Source organism: Fringilla coelebs (assembly GCF_963513975.1).
Source record: "Fringilla coelebs genome assembly, chromosome: 1".
NCBI lineage: Eukaryota > Metazoa > Chordata > Aves > Passeriformes > Fringillidae > Fringilla > Fringilla coelebs.
In genome coordinates this window covers 73,332,354-73,353,563 of record NC_140028.1, presented here as the reverse complement: position 1 = coordinate 73,353,563, position 21,210 = coordinate 73,332,354, and the positions used below count along the sequence as shown (strand labels likewise).

Here is a 21,210-nt window from a genome sequence, read left to right as displayed (position 1 = left end):
GGCAATATTCAAGAAAATAACCAACTACTCTTAAATACAGATAGCTTGTTAAATTACATGAGGAAATTTGAGCAAAAGGGTTGTGCTAAATGAGCTTAACATGAAAGAAAATTTATTAGCTAAAAACAAGCTTCAATTAGCATAAAATGTGTGTAGTATTAAAGAGCTGGAGAAACTGTCAGGAAGAATATGTTTTCTGTTAATTGGTTTGCTTTGCCTAACCATTTAGGCTCCAACAAAATATGTTTACATTCTATCATTATGTTTACACTTACTCTGTCTTCCAGTGTGTAAGTAGAGATCACGATGAATTCGTAGAAAATATTTTTCTTTCCAATTTCTCGTGGTAGGTTTCTGTTCTGCACGGAATATTAGAAATGTTTGTCCCGTTCACCTGCCATCTGAATAAAAGTACCACCCAACGCTGGAAACCAGGGAGGCTGTTCAGGGCAGTCGTCCTTCAGCTTGTACTGTGCCATTTACAGCAGGGATACTTTTGTGATAGGCATTTAATGGAGTCACTCTGAAGATGGCCTTATCTGTCCTCGGTTAGGAAAAACACATAGAATTGTCTGAAGTCTTCTTAGCAGTTAAAGCCATGTGGATATAGAAAAAGACTTGCTTTTCATGTGATTTTCAGAATAATAAGATGGCTTTTATGAGAAGTCCTTTATGACTAAATGCTCCATGAAAATTGGCAGCATTAAAATTCAAAATCTTAGTCTCAAGGACTTTTAGAATCTAAAGTCTCTTCTTAAATAAAATATACCTACTCACCTTTTAAAAATGTTAATTACAACGTCCAGTCGTGTAAACTTGGGACACGTCATTTGGATTTTCTTCTGGTAAGGTTATTGTTATCAGTCAGACATCCCCCAAAAGGAAGCTGGTTTAGGTTAAATTTATCTAGTGAAAAGGTCTGTGCAGAACTTAAACCTTACATTAAAGATCTAAATTCTAAATCCAGAGCATAATAATTCCTCAAAAATAGTGGCTTGACTTGAAGGAACTATTCATGTGTTCAGATTATTCATGAGCATATGTACTTTGCAGAGCTGATCTTTCAGCGGGGCTTAATTTATTTCTGTACAATTGGCAAAAGCTTTTTCAGATTAATATGTCACCCTCTTAGAAAAAGGATGAATTAATTTGAGATAAACCCCCTTCTGTAATATGAAGCTAAAGTATCATTATAGAGAAGGCATTGTCTAGAGCCCATTTTTATATTAACTATGAAAATGCAAGTACCTGATTAATAAATGATTGACTGATTGATTGATTTATGGCAGTGGGCGTCCCCAAGCTTCAGTGTGACTGATGACAGAGGATTTTCACCAACCCACGACTCTGGGTCATGGCACGCTCAGCACACTCTCTCCCAGAGCCAAGAAACCAGAATCTATTCCCCAACCCAGGTATTCTGGCTGTCAGCTGACCAGTCTTGAATTGTTGTGTTTCATGCATACTGAGATTTGTACCCAAAGCAGTTCTTCAGGAGACCTTTGTATCAAAAGTAACAAAGCCTGACTGGAGAATATGTTCTTAAGTTGCACATTTTAATTCACTGAACCCTGTAGGCTCTAGATGGAAAGTGCCTCATTTCACTTAGGAGAGTACCTGCAAGGAAGGTGTGCAGAGTTCTGCTCTCTCTGAGGACACCATATACCAGTGAGAGGGACAAGTGCATTAAATCCAGTTCCCTGACAATCCTTCTGGCATTTCTCTGATCTCTTTCCTGATTGTCTCAATCTTTCAAAGAGAAAGGAGGCTGCTGATAAGCACTATGTTGCAGCAGCATTTTAAATTTATCAAGCACATTGCTTTGTTTTCTGGCACAATGACATCACTTAAGAAAAAAGCAATGGCTGGACATTTCAATAAGGGGATCCCAGGCAAACTGGTAAACTGGCACATTTATAGAGAAATCAGTGTGTCCATGAGTCAATTAAATTCTTAAAATGCTAATTTTCAAAACCTTTATTAAGAGTGATAATATACGTTTCCTTCCGACAGAATTATCAATGAGAATTAGCTGGACTGGCTTTTTTTTTTCCCCATAATAAAATATCACTTTGTGGCATTATGGCAAAACCAAAATACTTCTACATTTGCACAACATCCTAGTAAGTCCACAGAGTGGCTGTGTCTATATCTGTGCATTATGCATGTGTGTGTGTATATATATATATATATATATATATATATATATATATATATATATACACTCACACACACAGACATGCATATATGTCTGTATATTATCTCAGATAAAATATTTAGAGGAAGTTGGAATTTCCATTTTTTTTCCTGGCCCCACAGAACATAGTACCTATGCTGTTTCTTTCATCTTTTTGGTTTTTTGTACTAAGTTTGTACTGTTTGCCTGGAAAAGAGAAGACATCAGAGAAGACCTCATTTAAATACTCCAGACATAAATATCTTTCAAGGTTAGGGTAAATCCTTTTCATCTTTAGCTAACAGGAATATAGTTAAAACGCCCAGCATTTCATCATCTAATATATTACATTGCTGTCTTTTGTTAATTAGGAACTAGGCAAAGTTCTAATTTGACTTTAAATAAAGGAAATGTGGAAATTTTTTGCCGAAATAAAATACTCAGGCCTTTTTAAATTATCATTTGATTAATTTTAGTAGAAAGAGATTCTATAACCAATATAGCAAAAGTGTGATAGTCTACAAATGTGTACTTTTGTTTTTTCTTTCTTAAGGAACACGTGATTTACCTTTAGTTGAGCATTTTAAATATGGCTTTTTATCAATTGGCAATCTTGCAAAATACTGAATCCTGAAATTGTCATTGGATTTATTACTAGAGAAAATTTTAGCATTACTGATTAGTGTGTGTGTGTGTACATTCTTAATTCTGCATTTTATGCTGAATATTACTTTCCAGTGTTCATGTCAGATAAGTTTGCCTATCCCAATGCACGCAAAAATATGAAGAATTTCATCATTAAAGCAAAGGCATATTTTGTATTCTGCAGCAAATAGCAGGTAGTTGCTGCAGAGCAAAGAATAATATGATAATCTTTTCACATTATTTCTTAGAGACACAAGAACCTCTTCAGTGAGCAATGATATGAGAGTCTGGAATTTCGTTTTCACCTTGATGTTACTTTGTCAGCATAATTTTCCCTAGGCAGCATCACCATATAAACTCACCATTTAAATTACTTCCTCTTTTGATTGCATAAACCTTCCCAGGGATTGTTTTTTTAAGAATCATTCAAACCTTTGGCAAGAAAATTTTAACATTTCTGGCTTTTTGATTGCCAATTGCCTGCTTGAATAGCACCTTATTTGTCTACACAATAGGAATTTACATATCATGAGAAAAATCATGAATCCTAAAGGGAAAATTGTGCAAAGAAATTGAAGTGACATATAGAGGCAAACTCTTTGGCTTATGCAGAAGTAGTCAGGAGTATTCACACAGGAAAAAAAGTGATGTAAAAACCACTCCTGAATTTTTAAAAATAGAGAAAAATCTCTCACTTGTCAAAACAGATACTGTTTTCACCTAGCTGTGCTACCATTCAAAATCTTTTGGCTACTGTTTCAAGAAGAACAATTTAAAAAAAGACAAAAATATTGCAAAATTCTAAGTCAAACTGAATGTTGTTTTGATTTCCTTTTAATGCTCATAATTATCATTTAACTGGTGGTGTCAAGTGAATATGTCCTGATTTCCCTGGCTTTTCCATCATCTCAAGTAAATTTTTTTTGTAGTCCATCTAATTTTCAGTTTATTAACAATCTCAAACAGTACTAGAAAGACAGCAAGTGATTACAATTATAAAAATATACTTTGCATGGCCTAGAGAGGGTAGAAAACATTTTACAATGCAAAATATTCCTCTTCTTACCTATATCACAATGGCAGCACATGGAGGAGTATCAAATTATTCCTTTCAACATCAGTTGTTGGAAGGAGATGCTCTCAAATGTTTTGTCCTTATGGATTCTGTAATTTACTATATATTAATAATCATAACTTATTTTAATAATTTTGCATTTTACATAGTCAAAATCTTTGTGATGCCGTCAAAAAAGGTTTTTTTACTATGCAGTATCACCTGCCATTCCTTTAGTTATGTTTCAGTATTTACATGTTTCTCTCTAAAACATTTTCCACATCTGTGATGATATTGAAAATATTGATAGCAATCTAAGGTAGTCTGGGTTGAACTGAAAATTCAATGCCAGCAATCATTTTTCATGAAAATAAATCTGCCCTTACTTGTAGTATTTCAATAATAAATGAGATATTTTAAAAAAATCGGGTGTGACAACTGAGCAGAATTGAAGCAAAACTAACTGATTTTTTTTTTTTTTTTGCAAATACTTGTGTGTCTGTTGGACAACGTAGCTGTGTGTTTGGTGGTAAATACCTCTATGTACATACATGTACATGTAATCACAAAGGGGCTGTGTTGATGTAAAACTTGAACACAACCACAAAGTACACTTAGAAGACTCTGCCTTTAAGTATGATGCCCACAATACCCATAGGTTGGATATTGTGTAAAGGTTCTTCACCCAGAGGGTGGTTGGGCCCTGGAACAGGGAAGTGGTCACAGCACCAAGCCTGACAGGGCTCAAGAAAGGTTTGGACAGTGCTCTCAGGCACGTGGTGTGACCTTTGGGGTAGTCCTCTGCAGGAGTAAGAGTTGGACTTGATGATTCTGATGGGTCCCTTCTAATTCAGGAGATTCTGTGATTCTATGTCCAAGCAAAGTGACGTTGGGAATGTGTTAAGAAATAAACCTTAATGGTTTTAATTGTGTGCTTAGAAGGAATCTACAGCTATAGTTGACTGTTGCTTTTCCCCTGAGGGTGCTAAGGGCATGGTAGTACTTCACTTCAGCATTGTGCATTGTAGCAAGCAATAATTCAACAACCAAATTTAGCAGTAATTATTCCAGATAATCACTATGGAGTGCATGGAAGCTGGCACCATTCTCATCCAAAATCTACTGGACTCAAGAGGTGCTAAACAAATGAGTAAAGAATCAAAGTTTATCCAAACAATTCTCTAGGATGCACCATATATATGTGATATATATAAAGCGTCCTCAGCATTGATGCTGGGTCCCATGGTAAGCTCTAGCTGATCCGTGAGGGAATGATGAGGTATTGTTCACTTAAAAACTCAAGTCCGCTCCAAGGTTGCTAAGTACAGATTTAGAAGAGAGAAATTTAATCTCATACGTGTGTAAATTCTGTCCCCAAAGTACTCCACCCTTTGAGCTTTTCTGAAGAAAAGAAAATTTAAAATGCAGCCCAGGAGTCAGTATCTTTAAGTTAAAGCTTTCTTTCTGAAGGGAATTGCATAACTGAAGTTTCTGAAATATCCTTAGGGTAGAGCCATGAGGAGGCATCCAAAATTCAGAAGGTTATGCATAGGTCACATCTACAGATGTTTTTTAAAAGGTATGGTACCTCAGAATAAAATTGGATTTTAATATTTGAATAGAATATAGTGACCTAAGAAAATTAACTACATATCTTCTGATACTGGGAAAATTTTTAGTCCATTTGAAAAATATATTAAATGTTTTAAAACTAATATAAATATTAAATAATGGCAAACAATGCTTATCTGGATTCATATGTGCAATACTGAAAAAATCTAGACATCTTCCTAAAGACTTTCAAAGGTGTTTTAAACATACATGCAAAGAGAAACTATTTTTAATTGATGTCAATATTTTTCTCCAAAATTCATTCAAGGAATATGATTTCTACCATTCTGAACAAAATGTCATATTTAATTAACTTGTGTGCTTAATAAATGCATATCTAGGTTCAGGCAGAGGTCAGAGTAGCTGTGCAGTTAAGAGTATGGGTGAGAAACTTGGTTCCTCTCAGCAGACTTGAGCAGGTTTATTGGGTGGTGTTGGATGGCTGCTTACAGTTTTGCAAATAAATCATATCAGTAGAACTCTTACTTGCAGTAAAAGCACACTCATGGAGCACTGGGGGAAGGGAAATCAGTTAATTCCTGTCAATCACAGCATGTTTCTGTCTCAGAGGTAAATAGTTGAGCTGGGATGGTCAGTACATAACAGTGGGTGTCTTTGCTGACACTGAGCTGTGTTACCATATTTGCACCATTCTCGTTCTTCTGGGTTCTACAAGGAGGTTAAAAGTGTGGGTTCAGTGTGGCTGGTACATTCCATCATGTGGCTGGTTAATTCCATCAGAGGTCAATGAAATACTAAGCTGCTGCATCAACATCCTACTTTCATGTCGTTGATGTTCTACATGATGTAATAATAGGTGGGAGAAAAACTTCTAGGAAGTCCTTCTCATTTCTTCCTTCTTCTCTTCCTAAAACTGCTAACAGAATTCAGAAATGCCCTAGATATGTCTGCCATTTCAGACTTTAAAAAAGAAAGAAACCTTATATTTTGAAAGAGTCTCTTTTGTAGTATGCGTGCTTTGTTCTGAGTATTTTACTTCCTTACTTGCTCATACAGTTACTCTTGATGAAAGAGCTGTAGCTACTTCTTCCTGCAAAAAGTAGAAATGAGAAGTTTCTGAATTGGTTTATTACTTTTAATTGAACAGAGTGCTCTTAGAGAAAGTTGAGGATCCTCTGAATTGAGAGTTGTAATCTTTGGTCCAATAGTGTATTTCTCTTTGAGTTAGCAATACTTACTTTGTGAATCAGAAGCTGTTAAAGGGGTATCAGTAAGAAACAATGTGCATTTCTCATTATTAATGTCCATGTGTGCTGGTGAGCTGCATTTTTAGAGCAGAATATCCTTAAACTCACACAGGTTAGCAGTAATCACTCGGATCTCTAACTCTCTGATTCAAGTGTATCATGCACAAACTTTTGACCTAAAACCAAGGACAGCATGAGTTCCTCCAGTGAATTTTCTGAAGGGGCACTGATTCCTATTATGTCAGACAGCTCCACATTTGAACAAAATGATTGTCTGTTCTCAGCTGCACTGTTGCTGTTTGGGAAGCACAAACTTCTAATGGCTCTTGATCACAGTCACTACCATTAACATACCATTCTTTACCATAAGGGAGAATGATGCAAATTTCACTCTGCTAATGTTTTTTTTCATGTTTTAAACTCATAGGTATAATAGAAGAGTTGTGTCTGGTTGATTTTATGGTTTAATGCATGTAAAGGAAGAGTAGGAGGTTGGTTGGTTTCTAGCCTTTGGAAGGACAGTAGATTTAAGAAACTGACCATGAACATAAACAGAGTACTTGTCTCTCTCCTGAAACTTTGTGGCCAAGAGCCACAGTTCACATTTCTAGATCATATACATGTTAAGAGAGGTGGAATTGCATTACTGGAATGAAAATTACAATACAAATAAAAAAATCATTGTACATATTTTTTTGTACATACAAGATACAAGCAAGAATAGTTCTGTTGTGATTCTAACAATTTAAATTATAGCTTATATACATTATGCAGGAGAAATAGAACAGAAATTCTAACTGAAAGGCCAAGTACTGCATTCATACTCTAAAATGTATTAAAACAATTTTTTTTCTATATAAGAGGCAAAGTGATGCTTTGAGAAATGAATTTATTTCATTTTATTGCAGTGTTTTGAAAGTTTTATTTTTTGGCTGCAGATAACCTTAGCAAAATGAATAATGAACTCTGCCATATCTGAAGTCTTGTCCTTCATGCTTTGCCTCACATACAATTCTCTTTTCTTGCAGCTGTTTTATTTATCAGATTAGGTCTTGTCATCTTTGCAATTCACACAACAGGAAATCAATAATTAATTATGGATAGGTAAAGCAATGCCACACTGATTGCCTAAAACATCCAAGACTTGCACTTTATAAAACCACCAGGGATAGTTTCCTTGCTGTTTCTCACTTGAATAGATTTGGCAAGTAATTAGCACTTATCTCTCCCTCATCGTGTGTCTCTTCATAGCTAAAATCAAGGGATGAGGTGTAAAATTAAGGTACAAGATCTGTGATTAGAAGATGATAACAATGCACATTAAAAAAAGCGCATTTGAAAAAAGAGAAAATTCACCAAGGCCATCTGCAGTATTTTGAAAGAAAAAAAAATGGATGATAGTCTCAGATGAATATAGTACCCCTTGCACTGCAATGGAAGAGAAAAACAGGGAGAGAAAATATTGTAGATTATTTTGAGGTGGAATGCTGACAGTGGGAGAATAATGGCGTTGCTTTCAGAGAAGCCGAGATGGAGGCTGGGAGGTGTATATCTCATTTAGAAAAAAATGAGTTTAACCACCGATTCTGAAAATGTCACTTCAAAGAGCCTACAGAAAACTTAATAATCCTCAGCCAGTTCCAGACAGTTCTGCTGCAGTTAATGACTGTCTGACTAGGAGCCCTTCTCTAAGCCTCATGCTGCCCTAAATACGTATTTCAATATCTATTTGTCTTTCGGCTTCTTAAGCATTAACTTGTGCTGTGTCTGGGATGCAGAAACGGTCACTTATAAGTAAAAGCCATTTGTACACTGAAATTCAGAGTAAGAAGACAAGAAGCACCGAGGTCAAGCCCGCTGCACAGGATAGGAGACAAAAGCAACACAGCAGCCCCAGCATCTGGCACTGGGACAGGGGATGAGGGTCTCTGGGAGAGCTGGCTGCTCCGGTGGAGCTCTGCCACCTGCCCAGCTGCTGCTGCTGCTCTTTGCCTTGGCTCAGGTGATGACACTGCTTCCATGGGGCTCTCAGCAGAGTCTCCATCCTCTCCCCTCAGTTAGGTTTGTGCAGGGGAAGAGGGAGTGGCCTTCCTCAGAGGCTCACACAGGAGTGGTACTCCTAGCATGACCTTTAACCAGCAAACAACTGGCTTCATTATTATCATGAAAAGGCATGGGAAGCAAGCTGTGCTTTCCTTTAACCAGTTTGTCTAACTTCTCATCCTGTCACCAACTCCTGCTCTTTTATCCAAAGTAATGTAACATTTTTAAAGCCCCAAAACTTGATTAATTTCTTTTCTAAAAATAATCTTCTGCCTTCCGTAAGTTGTGGAAATGCGACTATAAGCACAAATACTAAAATCTTCAAATTAAGCTGAGCTTCAGTGATGGGTCTGTTGATTTTGGGTGCTTGGCTCATAACTCTTTGGGAGAGGAGGAGAAATACGACACTTGGAGTCAGCAGCCTTTCTGAAGCCATTGAAATTGCTCCAGAATGAAGGATTTAAACCAAATTGTCATGTAAACTGGGAGAACACAAGGATCTTCCAGGCTCAACCCCTTCTCTTCTCTTGAGCAGCATCTCTTGATTTACCTCTTTGGAAGCAAAATATAGAATCCTAGGAATAAAAATGGTAATACTCATTAGAATTGTAGAGTAACTGATGGCAGTGAAATAATGTTTATGCATAATACACAGTAAAGCAGATCAATGCCCAGGAATTCTTTTCTGGAAACAACACTAGCAAATCCAGAAAAAACAATACTTTGAGGAGCCATTTACTGTTAATAGGATTTGACAGTGTAAATTCAATCGAATTTGTAAATTCAAATTAAAAATTAAAAAAAAACCTTTGGATTTAAATTAGGTAGTTTATATAAAACTAGTTGGTTTGTTTTTCAGGAGTGTTTGTAGAGTTTTTGAAACTGTAAGAATCTAGTTGAAATCTCTCTTCCAAAATAAATACTCTTCAAGTGCAAAGGCAGGCACTTTTTTAGAGAACAATTGTCTCACCATCTCCTCAGCAGCTCACATTTCCTTGTCATCCCCTCCAGTGGTGCACAGGTTCTGTTGGTGAGGACTAGTTAGCTTCTTCCCTTGCTGCCACGGCGCTGGCTTGGTATCTTTTATGAGAAACATTGGGAAATGAGTTTATTCTTTCTCTTATATTAAAACAGAATAATTTGGTCCCAGATTGTAAATCCTAATAAGTAAGGGTGGTTGTTGGTGATTGTAAAGAATGCATTATTTTGGAAATCCCTTGTGAGAGCTCCATGAAATATTTATGTGGATCACCCCAACTTAGTGACCATTTCAGATTTCTCACCACAGTCAAGTCATACCCATAATTTTCATATGGCAATGTATCTAGATTATTGGATCCAGTTGTAATTTCTGCTTTGTCCTATTAGAGTTGTGACAGCAAATTCCCACTGAAGAATTGCCCAGACCTATGTAAGGCTGATGAGCCTTGACTTAATTCACATCAGATTTATCTTTTGCTGCAGACGGCGTCACACTGGTGCACAGCAGTCGGGATGTTTCATTTAACCTGACAGTGCTGCTTTGGCTTGTGAAGGAAGCAGCACTCAGAGCAGTGTCTGGCTGAGTTTCAAAGCGAGTAGATCCTGCATTACATACTCACAGGCACTTTGCCTTGCTGCTGTGTCACCTACTTCTAACACCACAGTGGGTCTAGTTACTGATCCCTGCAAGAGGTTATCTATCAAAATTTCACATTTCTACAGCTTATAACCATTACGAGAACAGTTATTACTTTAATTAATATCCTGGAAGCAGTGAAAAGCTGGTTTATGGATAAGGAAGTAGGATGACAAAGCAAGTCTGGTCCTGTGTGCTTCAAGTTGTCTGTAAAATGTCTTATTAAATTGGGTTACAAGAGGATCAGACCTGAAGCAAGAAGTAGCATGCTGGCAAGGTTGTAAATTTCAGGAAGGCAGGACACAACATTATCTATAATTTTTCAGGCTTTAGCTGTTTTTTATTGGAATTTTTGCATCATTTTAATTTTTTCTCTCTAGTCTCTAGTAGGAATTTTCTATTTACAGGAAGTTGCTCTTCTCTGTTCCTGACAATGTTCAAACACCTATGGCCAGGAGTCAGAGCAGACTGTGCCCTTCAACACTGAAAGATACTGAGCCATCACACAGCCATCATACATCATACAGTTTTTCTAGAGCACTCAGTGCTTTTTGAGTCAGTGTCTTCTGATAGAAGCTGATCATTCAGAGGATAGGGCTTGTTTTCACTTTTGCTGCATGGCTATTAGCGCATGGACTGCTGTGGGATTTCTTTCAGAGTGGATGCTGTGAGGTATCCAGGTTAGGCCCCATACCCTTCCTGACTCCTGACCATTCCTTGTTCCTGTTGGGAACTGTTGGGTCAACATGTTGTCAGCTCCCATCAGGACTTAATTTCATTCAGTCTTCACAATGTTACGGTACTACAAGAGAGAAAATGGTGTGTCTGATATCATCCACCTCCACAAATCTTCTCAAATCAAAGACTTCACTACCAGTGACTTCTGAAATTTGAAATTCTTGCAAACACAATAGAAATCTGATTCCCATTTTGTCCTTACGTTTTAAACACAAAGAGAATATCAAGGAAAGAAATAAAGAAAAAAAAACTATTTTCATGAGACATATGCAATAGGTGTTTGGTGCAATAAGTTTAGTCATCCTGACAAAATAATTATTTTTACATGGCCCTGATGAAAATTATTTATTTTCAAAATGACTGAAAGTTGAGCAGGGAGATAAAGAGCCTGTTCACCCCTTAAGCCCAGCAAAGTGTTCAGAGAGACTACAATATCACTTTCATTTTCTATGCGATCATCCAACTCCCATCCCAGTTTTAATCCTGCAGCTTTTTCAAGAGGATGTTGTCAGAAACACATGATTGCCAATCAAGCTTTAACATTTGGACATTTGGAAGTATAACTGATGTAATAGTATAATGGATATATTCAGTATAGCCAAAATATAGCCCAGTAGAAGATGTGTTGGAAGGATGTATAATGGTATTTCTGTAGTCTGGTTGTTTCCTGTCATCCTGTAGTGTGCAACTGCCATTTATTAATTAATTTAACAAAATACATTTAACATTACATTTAAAAAATACATCTATTCTGTAACAGAATTGCATTGAATTACTTTCCAATTTGTCAGATCCTTTCGTCTTACTCTTCCTCTCCTAGATCACAGTTGTGGCTAGTAAATTGCTTTCTTAAATTCAGCCTCGCATACCTTGGTCTTGAGTTAGCTTTCTTTTCTGCAGGACACTACTGTATACTGTACCTTTAAGTACCCAAGTCAATTTAATTAAATTTCATTACAGGCAGTAGACCTGAAACAAACTAATGAAAGCAGCCATCATGTCAGGTGGTATTTTTCTAGCCATTAAATTGAAAATACCCCCTTTAGGCTCTTAAAAATTAGTTTCAATATTTAATACTAATAGCTTTTGGAATTGTTAATGGGTATAGTTTTAATAAATTTGTTACAAACTGTTTACCTTTTCAAGGAAAGAAGCTTGTTTCATGCACCAGAAGAGAGCTAAGGATAAATAACTTGAAAGTATTAGGATTTTGAAATACTGTGAGGTCTGGGAGCTGCCCGCAGTCTGTGGAAAAACACCGTGAAAGTCGTCATACAGTGATAGGAGTATGCCTTGTTTAGTCAAAGGAATGCCAAGCCAGTACGAAACTTGCCTTAGAATTTATTATTTGCCTAACTTGTCTTATTGAGCTGATTTGGGTTCCCAGCTTGAGAGTTTGTAGCAGAATTTATTTAAAGACCTCATTATAAGCACGATTGTCACCAGAGAGAAAAATGAAAATTTGCAGGGAAGAGAAGAAGGGAAAACCTCCGCTGCAGAAAGGACTGCTAGTGTCAGCATGCAAGCAGCGCTCCTTGCTGCTCAGGCACCTCACAGTGCTGTGTCTGAGGAAGCAGTGCTGACAAAGTTCCTGTTGATGTCCTGCTCAGCCAAACCAGTGCCTTGTGCTATTCCTGCAGAGTCTGTGGGATGGTGCAGGTGTCAAGGATTTATTTCATCCACTTCCCGTCAGAAGGCTGTGGGTATTAATGTATACAATACCAATGGAATAGGCAACAGGAAGAAAGACTTAGGGGAAGACTCTAGTCACTTTTTCCTGAACAATATGCCAGGGTTTTACTTGAGGGAAACAAGAGTGCAAAAGGAGAGTATACTTGGCCATTAATGTATCCAAACTGGAAACATTTCTACCTTGCTCTAGGTAAGCATGGTTGATGTCTCTTCTTTTGCAGGCAGAGAGTAATGAATAGCGCATCCCTTTTCCTTTTGTCAGATCTAAAGTCTGTCCTCTTCATGGCTTCCCCTTCTTCCATCTGTTTAAAAGAAAATTTATTTTTAACAGAAATAAATTCTTTGGTAGAAAACTACAACAGCATGAGATATCGTCAGCTTTCTTGTAAGAAATTCTTAACCCCAGAGAAGGAGAAAGAAGAACCATTTTTCTTCATCAGAATGAAGCATGGGCTTCTTACATGTTTGCTCCTTTAGTTTCATAATAGAGAAATGAATGCACAAGTTATTGTCAACCAGAGACAAAAAAAATAAGGCTATATGTGTTACTTGGAGTCTTGGATAAGATTATTGGACTTAAGCTATTCATTATAGCTCTAACTATAAACTATTATGTCTTCTTTAAAATATATGTATTTCATATATATGTGCATATCATGTACAGTAATTTCCAATTTGATTTAAGAAGTTTGGGCTTCACAGATGTTTTTTTCTTCCATTATCATGAACCCTCCCTCTAGCTTGGAGGATATGGTTTGTGTAGAAACTTCTTTTTGGAGATGAGATATAAATTGGAAATGTTGAATATAGAAAATTTTGCTTTGAGGAAGTTGTATTAAAGATCAAGTATTTCTTTTTTTCAAATTACTCTTACTATTTTTTATTAATTAACAAGATTACTCCCTTATATTTCCTTATGTGACTTTGATTAAATATGAGGTGCAGCTCAGTGAAGTGTCCTAAACAGGAGAGATAGAGGACCAACAGTCACTGCTGACTCCAGGGAAAGTCCTGACTGTAGTATAAATGCAGTAGCCCAGATTTCATTCTTCCTCATTTTTGTCTTTGAAATTGCAGCTGTGATACACCCCTGTTTGTACAAATGCATTATGTGAGGAGTCCAGTCATTCAGCACTCATAATTAGGTGTCACCTCTGGCTGTCCTTAGTTGTTTATAAAATTTCCCTCTACAAGAAGTGTATCTTCTTTCCTCCTGTCATGTCACAGTCTTGCTGAGTTCTCTTTTCTAAGAGTCTCATAGAAAGGGGATTTTCAACCCATCTTCTTTTCTGAGAGCCAGGTGCCCATGGTTTCTATGGATGGAACAAAGTCAGACAGATACCTTGAGAAAAGGCATTTTGCTGGATGTGTGGAATTCATTGCTGGATGTGTAGAACAGCTGAGTTAGGGGGTGAGAATAGTCTTTACTACCCTAACCATGAATTATTCTTCTGTGAGCAAGAGGAAAATTACAACTGGTTTTTGGTAATGTTTTATAGTGTTTATTTTTTTCAGCATTTTGTTGCAAAACTTTTGTTTTAGCACCATGCCTGGTGCTTGACTTGATTTCCACTGAGGCCAACAGAAAGTGGGCATTTTTAAAACTGTGTGAGACTGGAAATCTCAATGTTACTGATTCAGATTTAACATTAAGCACTGATAAAGACAGTTGCAATCTATCAGTACTGGAGGCAGTTGAAATACCGTCATTTAATAAGAACATTACCAGAAGTCAGTTTATGCTTTCATGATAGTTTCAGACTATTCATAATACGTTTTAAAAATTGTGAAGTACATTATTTTGGTTTATTGCATTATGTTATGGTGCAGGAGTAAAACATGAATTATTCGAACTTTCCTTTTTTATTTTTGAACTAGCCGTTTCTAGTATTTTTATTACTTTGTTGCAATTTTTTTAATGCATCACTATGAACATAGTTTTTAATAGAAGGAATAGAATTTCATTCTGTATGCCTTGAAGAAAACTGGAACAAAATGCATTGATTCTTTTTCTCTCATGTGTGAGCAAAAGGGCAGTTAGTATAACTAAGCTGAATTGATGTGCAGTCTGGCAATCCTGGGACTTCCTGATCTACTTATTCCAAAACCTCCTTATAAAACGGAAAATATTTCAAGCCAGAATGCTGTTTGCAATGTGAAAATTGAGGTGTGGGGGAAAAAAGGCAGAACTATTAAACAAATAGCCTAAAACAGTGTTAATAATTTGAGTCTTTCTGAGATGTGTTATTTTTTAGAACTTTCTACATTCATTTTTAATCTTGCTGTGTCAGTACAGTCAGCACATCTATCCTGTACCACTAACTATATCTACCACCCAGTGGCAGGAAGAAGACAGCAGCCTACTGGTGTATCCATAGCGAAAACACCAGAGAAAAATACTCTGCTTAAAGCGGGGAGCTGTGTGGCATTTTCACTGACCCTTGTCACGATTCTTGGTGTTGCAGGATGGATGGTCACAGTATCACTTTGTAGCCTCATCTTCAACAATAGAAAGGGATCGGCAAAGACCGTACTCCTCATCCCGCACGCCCTCCATCTCTCCCGTGCGCATGTCTCCCAACAACCGCTCAGGTAAGGCCAGGCCAAAGCAAAGCCAGAGGTAAAAAATCCATCACCGTCATTTTCCCTGACATCTGGATTTGTTGTTAGCTCTGGTGGAAGGGCACAAAGTAAATTCTTTACTGTCACCAAATTACTTGTTCGAAACAGGATTTAATTTTTTTTCATTAGCACCTGGCAAAGTTTTATAGAAGAAAGATTGTTCAATAACATTTTGTCTTAAATTCTCCCGAAATGTTTTCTTGATGGGGATTACCTGACTAGATGTCAGGGCAGTGGCATCCATTGGTAGCACGAGGAAATTCTGTTGCTCACTTTGCTAGTCATAAAAGCCACTATGTGGTTTATGACCATTTTGCACACTTAGCAGAAGTTTAAAGCTTTTTTTTGGTCAGCTTTTATTCTGGGTATGTGTGTATACATATGCAAATGTAAGTTTCACAGATTGGTATACACATCTTCCTAACATTGATAGCATATTTACACCAGCTATTATCAATTTTATACGATCTGCATAATGAACTAATGTAAGTATCTCAACTAATAACATCGTGCAAATTAATTTTTCTACCTAGAAATAGGGTAATCTTTCCCTCACTGTAATGTAAAATATACCTTCATTAGATAAAGCCATTCCCAGTGAAGAATTTTCAAGATAAACAGAGTGCACTAACAGTCTTTCAATGGCCTTTCTGCTGCTTTTCAATCAAATGCTGTCATTCCATAGATACACCAAGAGTTTAGGATTAAAATTGCCAAACTTATTATTACCATTTATGCCATAGGGGTTTTTTTAAGAAAATTGTTTTGTTAATTATCTTGAAGCTGCATCTTAGTCCTGCAGAACAACAATTGAGGAGATGTGAAAATGTAGCCAGAAGTACACTGAGAGCTGCTACTCTGTTTTTAAAATCTGCCATTACACAAGTCTATAAAGTGCTCTTCCTTTTTTTCTTCTCTAAAATCTCATCTTGACTGTAAGTGCAAGGTACTAGAAATGTCTGGCCCTGAGATCTTAGTTCTGTCTCTTGCCAGAACCATCTTCTCATTTCTGTAACTCTAAATTTCAGATGAAATTTTACTGCCGTCCTCAGTTATCGTAAAACCGGAAAAGCACAAATAAGAGTGGCTGTTTCTGAAGGAAGAAGAGCCCATGTCATTACATACCAGTCAGGTCAATGTCAGTCTAGAAAATTGCTGGAACAAATAATCAGAACCTGAACAGCTCAAAGGTAGTAGGAACATAAGATATTACTTAGCTCTAGGAGTATCTATTTCTACATAATAATGTAAGTTGCTATATGTCTGGTAGTATCCATATCAAATGCAAGCATTGATTCAATACCAATTGCTCTTATTAAATCCACCTGAATTCCTGCTACAAGAATTTGCAGAAAGAAAAGTTAGGAAGTACAATATCCTGTGATCAGTAAGACTCTTTCACACAACATTTTTATGGAAAAGCCTAAGGCAAGCTAGCCAACAGTTCAGAAAACATCCTCTATGGTAAATAGAAAACTTACCGAAAAGCATTCACAAGGAAAGGGTATTGTTTATTGCCAGAATGGCAGAATGCTGTGCTTAAAGCCTGCCTTGGGTCCAGTACTCTTTAGTGGTTTTAGCAACAACCCAGATAATATGCAAAAGTTACCTCTTACCTTTGTGGGTGACACAAACCTGGGAGAAACTCATGTTCTTTGATGGGCATTATTGTAATTCAGAGTGATCCTTAGAAATTGGAAGCAGTGTTCAAAGGGAAAAAAGTAACCAGTCTTTTAAAAACAAGTTATAAGGAGAATGTCTGACTAGGTGACATTTCCTAATTTCTAAACTTCTTTAAAAATTATCTGGGGATTTTTGTCAGTTGCGCGCAAGAATTAGAAGGTGGAAAAATTAGGATATGAGAATATACTGAATGGACTGTAATTGTTTAAATCAAGTAAAAGAGACATGAGATGGAGACAGTGGGAAGAGGTACACACCATGTCTTCGAGCGTGTAACAGCCAGCCGTGAAGAGGAATGGTGTGAAGTTTTTCTGCTCTCATAGCAGACAAATGGAAATAATGAGCAGCAAGGAGTCAGGCTAGACATTTCCTAGCAGTGGGGAAAGAAAGCACTGGAACAGACTGCTTGGAGCAGCTATGTGATCTCTGTCATTAGAGATCTTTAGTTCCAGATTAAAATCTGTCAAGAATTATGTTGGTATACTGGATCCTACCTTGGGGTAAAGAGTTGAAGTAAATGAACTCACACCATCCCATCCATCCCTAGGACTGGGTGATATCAGTCTTTTCTATATCCTGTAAGAATTAGAGCAAAAAAACATTATATCAATTTTCAGTCTAATATCAACCAAAGTCTTCAGCTTTGCTTCCAGTAAAAACTCTGAAAGGGGGTGATTCTGCATTTTAATGCTTTCCAGAAAGTAGTTTTCCTCTCATGGGAAGAGTGAGGGAATTCCCACAGGGAGCAGAGAGAGATGATTTTATCTGTATCAGTCAATTTTGTTCAAAACACCAGAGTGTTTATAACCACTACCAGAGTATGTGAAATAAAATGTGTCTCTCTGCTAGCAGCTTTTTCAAGGTTTGCATTCTGGCCTGCTCCCCATTAGACTCAAGCTGCCATTAGCTGATTTGGTAGTTTAACGTCATGTTTCTTGATATCTGCCGGATTATCAGCTTTAGATTTACATCACTATTGGCAAACAGTTTAAAAGCAATCCCCAGTTCTAATGGCTCCATAAGAAAGAACATCTGTCCCACATTTGCTCTGTAAATTCAGAGGCCAGAGCCAGCAAAATCAGTCGAGGAAGAATTCAACATCACTTTTGCTTCCTTACTCCATAGCTGAGTGCAAGTACTTCACTGTTGCTGAACTAAAACATGTAACATAGTTTAGACATGCTGGAAGATATGCCTATATGAAGATATGTCAAGCTTCACAAAGAATTTGTATTACATTTTTAATCTTTTCCTTTTCTTTGTTTATGAACAAAGGGTTTGTTACTGGTTTTGAGGTTCTTTTTACATAGCAAATACTTGGGTGGAGGCAGGGAAGTGTGTGGGGGTAAGCAGCAGTACTTTAGTAATGTTTGTACCACTGTGCCCTTATGAGGCTCTGGGGAGCTCTCCCACTCACCTTGTGCTCCTCCTGCCCTGCCCAACAGGGAAAGTGCACTTTATTTACCAACACCTAAATATATTGAAGTCAGCTCACTTGAAAGCTATTATTTTTTTCCTTTGCTTTTCTTCTTTTCCTAAGTATTGCAAGCTCTAAGGCTTCATGATCAGTACCAGTGATCACCTCCACATTCTCTAGTATGTCAGACTTGAGTACAAAACCCAGTTCTTTTTTTTGTTAGCTGTGCTTTCCTCCTTTTAGCTGTACCATGAGTATAGGTGATGAAGAATTTAGTTTTTATAAAAATAGCTTAAAGTAGCAGTTGTTGCTTTAATGGCAGTTATTCACACATACAGACATTTAAAGATAGAGAAATTATTTGAGTTACCTTTAATTGTTAGGCATTCTTTGATATATGTTTTCTAGGGGGGGAAAGGCTTTCTTTTCTTCCCTTTTCCATTTAAATAATTCAATTGGTTTATTTTCAAGGGAAAAGGGAAGAAAACAATTTTGTAAGGGTTTTTCCCACACAGTTGAAAGTCAACAATCTTTTCAATGGAAGTAAAGTAACTATTTTGAGGAAAAAAATGGAAGTGCCCCTACCAGAAAGTTTTGCCAAGTTAAAGAAACTGAAAAGTGAAAGGAGAAAAAAAAATACAGTTATACTCTTCTTTTTTTAATAGCGATCATCTTAGATGTTGGATGTAAGTAAAAAGAAATTTAACATTTAGAAATAAAATTATGTTTGCAGTTGATTGTCCAGTGAATACATTTGCCTTGCCCTTGAAATAACAGCATCTCTTCTTTTCCTCCATAATGTGGTAGTGTTTCTTCGATCAGCTTCATGTTAGAAAACTAACAGATACAAACTTTACAGGAATGCTTACTCAAGAGTTAAACCCTACTTTCAGTCATGTATGATTAAAAAAAGAAATCAATTTTTGTTATCTAGCAAGTGCCCCAGCCTCACCTCGGGAAATGATCAGCCTAAAAGAAAGAAAAACAGACTATGAATCAACTGGAACTAATGCCACTTACCATGGAAGTAAGGGAGAACACACTTCTAGGAAAGACACCATGACAGGTGAGATTTTGCTTGCATAGCATATATGAGAATCAGCTGTGATAGAACACTGATTTTGTAGGATTGCCTGGCTTGCTGCACTGTGGAAAAGAGTCAGCCTGCTTTGGTTAATTCCCAAGTTTTAGCCATCTTGAGAAATACAACTGAAGATATATTTGAATGAATAAAAGGCTATGTGAAAATGATTTGTGAACACCATGGTTCTCCACACAAGAAAGACTCTAAATCGAGTTTTGCATGCCTTTTTCAATTTTACATTTGTTTTCATTTCAGGAGGAGGTTGGTTGATCACTTTGAATTAACTGGTATATTTGAGCATGTGCAGTGATCCCTAACATCTGTCTTATGCAGGGAATGCTCTGCAGGATGAGTTACCTTATTTTGTATGTCAGTATTCATAGGAAGTTTCTGGCTCTTTGTAAAGTTTATCCATGTTACTTTCTTAGTGGGGCTGATTTAATGCAATAATTTTCTGTGTATGTTCTAGCATCTGTTGCAGGTTTCTCTGAAGTCCCCTCTTCCCCAGTGAACTCATTAATCTCTTAGCATTTCAGTAACTAGGAAATTTTGAGTGCTTTTCTCAGTGCTGTACCTCTTCCTGAATTCTCTTGAAAAATACATGTTGGTCTCCATCACCGTTGCACTGGCTGATATAATCATTATTGAACTTTTTGTCACATTTATGCAGTACCAAGCATCATGGTCTCCTCTTCTCCAAATAATGCCTCAGGGCAGGCAAAAAATCCCAGCAAGAAGTCTGAATACCTGTTACCTTCTCCCATGCTGTCTGTAGAGGTCTTGCTCAGAGGCAGAATGGGTTGCTCACCAGGAACATGGTGACTCAGCATCAATCCATTCATAGGATCCATCTTTCAAGGCTGTATTCAGGATATGAAGATACCCACACTGTATCTACCACGTTAAACGTGATTGTGTAATCAAAACCTAAAGAGCAGCCCTTGGAACTTGTGTGAAAATGCAATATGGAATGTTAATTAGCCTGAAAGTAAAAATCTGAAGAGAAGAATGACAGTCAAGAGCATTTGGAAACCACAGAAATTCAGAGTGTCCTGAATGACTTCTGTGGGGTACTACAGGAAAGTGCAGAAGATTCAGTCAAGGTACTGCATTTTATGTGTCTGTAATGTTTTGAGTGTTTTATAGTCAACTGCATGAGGTAGTTTTCTATAACAGTTCAGTGGCCTCTACTTGGCTGATTGTGAAGGACAGTACTGATGGTTTTTTCAGCCATTTGTCAAGGACCCATAAAGAGTGAATCTCAGGAATAAGAGCATCAGGCTAAAAAGGAAAAGGCAGAAACAATAGTATTTTGTTCTAGCTATATCTGTAAATTCAGATTAGCAAATTATATCAGAAAGTTCAGCAAAATACAGTGTCTCCATGCTGACAATTTGGATTTCCTTGTATATAGTCTTGCCTCTCTCCACACGTTAAAAAACTGGACTTTTCTTTTTTCACACCCCTTTTCACTTTCTTTTTGAATGTGGTGCTTTTCTTGTCTGATTCCTACTTCCCTTATTTCCTTTTTCTCACAGTATAATTTTCAGATTGTGGGGTTTGTACTGCCTGAGCAACCTTTACTCCACTTTGATTTTTCCATTGTGTTTTCCTCTAAT

General features: G+C 37.0%; 1 protein-coding gene across 2 annotated transcripts in view; it reads left to right on the top strand.

The window, feature by feature from the left end:
• CTNND2 (catenin delta 2) overlaps positions 1–21,210 on the top strand; it is a gene marked incomplete at both ends in the record, with an annotated part of 515,683 nt that overhangs the window by 487,276 nt on the left and 7,197 nt on the right. For both annotated transcript variants that reach the window (XM_084219011.1, XM_084219012.1), the window contains 2 exons: positions 15,251–15,377; positions 19,442–19,573. In XM_084219011.1, the coding sequence (XP_084075137.1) occupies positions 15,251–15,377; positions 19,442–19,573 (259 nt within the window). The remainder of the gene's footprint in view (positions 1–15,250; positions 15,378–19,441; positions 19,574–21,210) is intronic.